This window comes from Phoxinus phoxinus (genome assembly GCF_949152265.1).
Source record: "Phoxinus phoxinus genome assembly, chromosome: 11".
Taxonomy (NCBI): domain Eukaryota; kingdom Metazoa; phylum Chordata; class Actinopteri; order Cypriniformes; family Leuciscidae; genus Phoxinus; species Phoxinus phoxinus.
This window is the reverse complement of record NC_136886.1, coordinates 1,064,298-1,071,797: the sequence shown is the minus strand read 5'-3', so window position 1 is coordinate 1,071,797 and position 7,500 is coordinate 1,064,298. Positions and strand designations below refer to the sequence as shown.

Below are 7,500 nucleotides of genomic sequence, written 5' to 3'. Positions count from 1 at the left end.
GTGTGTGTAGAGCTCCTGTGATGGGTGTGTGTGTGTGTGTGTGTGTGTGTGTGTGTGTGTGTGTGTGTGTCTTAATGTTCGGGTATCTGTGCACTTTTATCCCGTTGGTGTCTGTTATCCTGCAACTGAGTGTGTGTAGAGCTCCTGTGATGTGTGTGTGTGTGTGTGTGTGTGTGCGTGTGTGTGTGTGTGTGTGTGTGTGTGTCTTAATGTTCGGGTATCTGTGCACTTTTATCCCGTTGGTGTCTGTTATCCTGCAACTGAGTGTGTGTAGAGCTCCTGTGATGGATCTGTGTGTGTGTGACTCTCGCCCCGTCCGCAGGGGGAACCGGGAGAGCTCGAGCCGGGCGTCCAGCAGTCGTCAGAGCAGCACGGACAGTGACGTGAAGAGCCTGGATCCGCGGCCCTGGAGCAGCACGGACTCGGACAGCTCCAGCCGAACGCTCAGGCCTCCGGTCACCAAAGCCAGCAGCTTCAGCGGCATCTCCATCCTCACGCGCGGAGACAGTCTGGGCAGCGCCAGGGGCTCGCGCACAGGTGACGCTTTAGCTCATCGCTAACACTCTTTACAGGACCTTCGTCAGTTCCTGCTGATCAACCGTCACGTCAAAGCCGTGATCTTATTATACACGTGAAGAACGACATAAACATGCAACGGGCAGAAATCAAATATTCTGGCAGCAAGAGTTCACACACTCTCCACGCGTCTCACGGTAATCATTAAAGGGGGGGTATAATGCCATTTACACAAGATGTAAAATAAGTCTCTGATGTCCCCAGAGTGTGTGTGTGAAGTTTCAGCTCAAAATACCCCACAGATATTTTTATGTTAAAGTCACTTTTTGAAGTTGAACAAAAACACACCGTTTTGTGTGTGTCCCTTTAAATGCAAATGAGCTGCTGCTCCCGGCACAGAAGGCGGAGCTACAAGAGCTTGTGTGTGTGTGTGTGTGTGTGTGTGTGTGTGTGTGTGTGTGTGTGTGTGTGTGTGTGTGTGTGTGTGTGTGTGTGTGTGTGTTAGCAGCTCCAATTACCTCACGCAAACAAGTACTAAAATTAGGGATGCACCGGAATGAAAATTCTTGGCCAAAACCGAAAAAGAGAAAACCAAGGCCGAAAACCGTAGCACCGAAAGAAATTATGCCAATTATTAGTACCATTGCATTTATGGCTATGACTGTGTACTAACTTTACTAAAATCAAGGGATTGCAATTGCATAAATTAACATTAAAGTTTCAAAGAATAAATCAATTACAAATTAAGCAAATATGTATTTAGCACATCGCAACAATGCACATTATAAACAAATTTTTTTTTTTTTTTTATGCGAATGCATTCAAAATGTTCAAGCGTCAAACTAGACGCGGTTATGCTCACTGGCAGTGGCGGAACGGCCGCTGACCTAGAGTTTAGAACTAATACACAATGGCTTATGGACTAATCTTAATGTATTGTTATTGTTATTGTTGTTACCATTACTGATACTATCATCACTATTATAAGACACTAAAACTAACACTACTATTGTTGTCATGATTATCATTATCTTCGATAATAACACTAATATTGATATTTTATTATTGAATATAAATATTGACAACAATACTAAGCCCTTTTTTTTGCTTTTATCTGGTTATTATTTTGTTTTTGTTCTTCTCTCTCTTCTGTATGTATATGTGTCACTGATTTCTTACCTTGTATATGTTACTGGTTTGTTAATAAAAAAAATTAAACTAGACGCGGTAGAATTCTCGAATTGGCCGCTCTATCCGCGGCGTTTGGTGTGAACGCAGCATGAGAGTGTACTTTTCATTGTTTTCACTCCGTGGTCCGTCTCAACCTCTTTGCTTAGGAGACGCTTTTAGTGCTGCGATTAAAGGATAACGTTACGATGACTAGCTAAAAATGGCTCCAAGGTGACTAAAACATGACGAGACGTTTTCTAGTTTTCGTTGACGAGACGAGATGGAACGAAAATGATTATAAGTCTGACGTTCACAATGCATGTAATTTCTGCCTATTTTGCGTGAAATCGGTCTGTTTTGAGCTAAAAAAAAGTATCAGCAATGCCGCATTCTAAACGTTGTTTTGGGTACGCCCACCACCCGGCTGCCGCGCACCAGATTCCACACAACAACAACCAGTGTTGCCAGACGTACGATATTTATCGTATTTGTACGATAATTTTGACCTCTGTACGATCAATAATGATGTGTACCCTACACATAGTGTACGCTAGTTTCAGAATTAGATCGAGCGAGCAAGAGTGCGCATGTGTAGTGCGCGCACAGCAGAGAAAGGGAGCGAGAGAGCTTGCGTGTGTGTGCTAGTGTGTGTGTGTGCCTCACGAAGCGCATGTAAGGACCCAACCAATCGAATTATTCAGAAAGTCTAGTTTATTATGCAAAGGGTTTAAGGTTAACTGTTGTTTTATGAATTGCAACACTTGCTGCAACCTGTCAAACCTAAGCCCATTTCCAATACTTTTTAACCTAAATTAATTTGTTAAAGACTACTTCTTCTTTTTTTTACTAAAATTGACTAAAACCTTTTTGCGTTTTCGTCGACTAAAACTTGACTAAAACTATCAAGTTTATAAGTGACTAAAATGTGACTGAAACTAAAAAGCATTTTCGTCAAAAAGACTAAGACTAAGACTAAAACTAAAAGGGCTGCCAAAAACAACACTGCTTCTGCCTATAGCCAGGACGTCTTTTACGCTGCGTTGAGACAAGCACGTGCAGGTCGTGGTTTCTGTTTGCGGCATCCCAACATTTCGGCCATAAAAGTCTTTCGGGCGAAAATTTTCGGTGGCCGAATATTCGGTGCATCCCTAACTAAAATGTCAGAAACTGTTCTGCCTTTTATGTTTAAACTTGAGTCAGACAATGATGGAGAGAGTCAAGAAGAAGAGACAACATGTAGAATGCAAGAGTACGTTCCTGAATGGTTAGTTGATGAATTTATGTCGCTGATGTGGAGTTAACTACCTTCAATTAGCATATTCTGTCATGATAATCTTTAAATCGCTCGTGTGGAAACTGTTGTGAGATGCACACAAAGTAACATTTGTGTTACGTATGTGTTGTGTGTGAAAAGACAAACGTGACCGCTTGAGCAGGCTCACAAATGTGCTCGAGTGTGTGTTCCCGGGGGCGGGGTTTATGTAAATTCTAGGGTTGGTGATGTCACTAACCCAGGAGGAAGCTCGTGTAGTTCCTACCAGCCGTTTGTTGTAGTTCTTAAAAAGCGATTTCTTTAAAAGCAAATATCTCCCTTTGCTCTGAACTTTGAGCGTTGTAACTTTGCAGATGTTGTTTGTGATCAAACAGCAACATTACACACTAACTACAGTTAGAAAAGTCAAATCATGATCATCCCCCCCTTTTGAACTATGATGGTGTTCTTTCGAGTAGTCGTGCGTGTGAATCTTGTCCTGATGCTTGTACACCTGTCCCGCTCTCACACACACGTTGCTCGTCTGTCCTCAGGTCTTCCCACGGTGTCTCCGGATCTGTGTGCCCCGTCACAAACACCCCAGCCGGGTCGAGGTCTCCTGCCGTGTCCCACGAACTGCCCCCCCGCCGGGTCTCAGAGCGCCGGCCCACCCAACCCTCCACCGCTGCTGCCCACCCCGTCACACACACACACACACACCATCAGCGCTCACAATCACATGCTGCCTCAGGTGAGGACGCCACATTAACACTGTTTCAACACTTCAACCACTACAGGGACAGTTCATTGTATGAAAGTGTGTGTGTGTGTGTGTCAGTCATTGACGCTGGTTGTTACTTGATCGCGTTACTGCTCGTACTGTCAGTATTTTAAACACAACTGATCTAATGCCAGATGTATTTTAGTTCTCAGCTCTCAGAACATTCTGCTCTCTAACATCTCCTCGTTTAAAACGATTCTCTCTCTCTCTCTCTCTCTCTCTCTCTCTCTCTCTCTCTCGCTCTCGCTCTCGCTCTCGTTCTCGCTCTCCCCCTCTCTCTCTCTTTCTCTCTCTCACTCTCTCTCTCTCTCTCTCTCGCTCTCGCTCTCTCTCTCCCCCTCTCTCTCCCCCTCTCTCTCTCTTTCTCTCTCTCTCTCTCACTCTCTCTCTCCCCCTCTCTCTCTCTTTCTCTCTCTCTCTCTCTCTCTCTCTCTCTCTCTCTCTCTCTGCAGCCGGTGGCGTCTGCGCAGGCTGTGTCTTATTCAAACCCTTCGTGCCCTCAGGTCCTCCTGCCTGTTTCTCCTTCCCAGCAGTACAACATGGTACTTAAATCACAGATCCTGCATCTTTCCCTTCATTTCCCCTCGTCTGTTCTCTCTCTGGATCTTCTTCTTTTAAAGTCCCGCTGTAGTCAATCATTTTATTCCTTAAAACTCATCTTTGATCAAATGTCCCCTTGAAAAAAATGTCTTCATGCCTTAAAATATCTTGAATGTAACTCGACACCCTTGCCTCATTTAGTATGTGAGGTTCTATGAATATGCAAATGAGCCCCGCCTCCACTCACTCACTCACTCAGAGATCCACTGGTTGACGATCACACGTTGATCTGATTGGTTACAAGGTAGTGTGTGACGTCAGAAACGTCTTTTTTGCACTGATTTTGAGGGGAAAATCTGCTAAACTCTTCAGCTCAAATAAAAAATGAATGTAAATATGAAATATTTAAAATATCATATATGAATAATATATAAAGTATTTAAATATTATTTAAGAATATTATTGAAATAAAAAAATACACTATGCCTTTAAAAATATTTTGTCATTAAATATGAAATATTTTAATATATTTGGGAAAAGTTTGGGATCGATAAGTTTTTTTTTTACATTTTAAAATAATTAATATTGTTATATATGACAATTGAAAATAACGTTTTTTTATTTGAATATATTTTAAAATGAAAGTGGAGTAATGATGCTGACATTTCAGCTTTGATCACAGGAATAAATTACATTTTAAGATATATTAAAGTACAAAACAGGTATTTTAAAGTGTAATAATATTTCACAATATAAATGCAGCCTTGGTATAAGAGACTTCTTTTAAAAATATCTTACCGATCCAAAACTTTTGAACGGCAGAATATATATATATATATATATATAATCAGTATTTTGCTGCTGTTGTTTTTGCAGTGTTCTGCAGTCTTTTCTAATAGTGTTATTGCAGTTATGCTTTTACTTCTGTTTTAAATCCTGTAAGCCCTGATTTTTTTTATAGACTTGAACACAATTGTCGTTTTCTGTTTTAAAAGATGTTTTTAAAAATTGCAATTAGGCAATTAGGTATTCTCACAAGAGTTTTTTATTTTTATTTATTAAGAAAATGTTGTGGTAGGACAAGAAAAAATGTCCATCTATTTGAGCAGGAGAAAAATAATTGAACAGGATATAATCCAAAACATTGTTGTATTGTTTTTGTAACTCAGGGTGATGAGTTGACTGCTGGTTTCGGGCAGATGTCTCTAAGCCGCCAGAGCTCCAGCGAGGCACCAGAGCCACCCAGCCTTTACCAACCTCCTCCTGCCGTACTATCCCAGCATGCACCACCACAGCCCAGTTACATCATGCCCCCACACACACACACACACCCGCCACCCTCCGGATACCAGCCGGCCGCCCCACACACACACTCACACACACACCCGCCACCACCGCCGCCACCTCCATCACAGCCCATCCTTCAGATGCAGCCGCCGCCTCAGCAGGTACAGCACACACACACACACACACACACACACACACACACACACACACACACACACACACTAAAGCGGTGGTATAATGCCTCTTTTAACAAGACGTAAAATAAGTCTTTGATGTCCCCAGAGTGTGCATGTGAAGTTTTAGCTCAACGGTGAGCAAAAATGCGTCGTTTTGTGTGTCCCTTTAAATGCAAATGAGCTGCTGCTCCCGACATAGGGGGCGGAGCTACAACAGCTCGTTCTTAGCAGAGCCATATGTGACCCTGGATCACGAAACCAGTCGCAATAACCAGTCGATAAGCAGAATCTAAATTTACATTGGAATCGTTAAAATTCAAACGATACCCAACCCTAAAAGTGACCATAAAAGCATTTATAATGTTACAAAAGATTGTATTTCAAATAAACGCTGTTCTTTAGAACTTTCTATTCAGCAAATAATCCTGAAAAATAAAAAGTATCACAGTTTCCACAAAAATATGAAACCGTTTCCAACATTGATAATAATCATAAATGTGTCTTGAGCATCAGATCTTCATATTACACTGATTTCTGGAGGATCATGTGACACTGAAGACTGGAGTAATGATGATAAATTCAGCTTTGATCACAGGAATAAATTACACTTTACTATATATTCACATAGAGAACTGATGATCTACATTATAATAATATTTTACAATTTTTTTTCTCCAAATAAACGCTTAATGTTTTAATATAAACATTTATATTTATGTTTAAATATATATTTTATGTTATGTTTATTTATGTTTAAATTTGACTATTTCACAAAAACTTGAAATAAATGCTAGCAACATTCAGTCCTGTAGCTTGATCTTCTGTAGCTCTGAATCGTGCTTGTGTTGTTGCTTCATTATCATCGTCTCTCCAGTGAGGAAACTCTTAGGAGTTAAAAACAAATCACCGGCTGTGAATGTGTTGCAATCTCGAGGTGCAAATGATAAATGATAAATGATCGCTGTAATTTCCCGTGTAAAATATTACCAGACTCTCGGAGCACAAAGGAAAACTTTAGTTAGACAACTTAAGTGTGAGAGCAATGCTAAGTGTGATTCTTGTGGGATGTTTGTGAAGACGTGCTATAATCACACACACACACACACACACACACACACACACCTGCTGTGCATCTCACTCTCGTTCCTGCAGGGTCTGCTGGCTTTGCAAAGTGAAGTTTAGTTGTTTATTGTTAACATGTGATGTAAAAACATTTCTCATTAATATAGATTTAAAAAAAAATAAAAAAATTGAATTAATGAAACTTCCCCAGTTACAAAAATAGCCATTGCCACAGAATGACTAAATATAAACCATTTATTTATTGAATATCCAGCAAAATTACTACATTGTGATGACAGCATGAGTCATTGAATTAACTATGTTAGGTTTTGGTGTGTGTGTGTATGTGTGCGAGTGAGTGAGTGAATGTGTGTGAGTGAGTGAGTGAGTGAGTGAGTGAGTGAGTGAGTGAGTGAGTGAGTGAGTGAGTGAGTGAGTGAGTGAGTGAGTGAGTGAGTGAATGGGAGTGAGTGAGTGAATGGGAGTGAGTGAGTGAGTGAATGTGTGAGTGAGTGTGTGTGTGAGTGAGTGAGTGAATGTGTGAGTGAGTGAGTGAGTGAGTGTGTGAGTGAGTGAGTGAGTGAGTGAGTGAGTGAGTGAGTGAGTGAGTGAGTGTGTGAGTGTGTGAGTGAGTGAGTGAGTGAGTGAATGTGTGAGTGAGTGTGTGTGTGAGTGAGTGAGTGAGTGAGTGAGTGAGTGAGTGAGTGAGTGAATGG

General features: G+C 41.1%; 1 protein-coding gene across 1 annotated transcript in view; it reads left to right on the top strand.

Annotated features, from left to right (window-relative positions):
- r3hdm2 (R3H domain containing 2) overlaps positions 1 to 7,500 on the top strand; it is a gene marked incomplete at its 5' end in the record, with an annotated part of 37,306 nt that overhangs the window by 19,469 nt on the left and 10,337 nt on the right. The window contains 4 exon segments of the mRNA XM_079628720.1: positions 323 to 537; positions 3,493 to 3,689; positions 4,172 to 4,261; positions 5,429 to 5,707. Coding sequence (XP_079484846.1) covers positions 323 to 537; positions 3,493 to 3,689; positions 4,172 to 4,261; positions 5,429 to 5,707 — 781 coding nt within the window.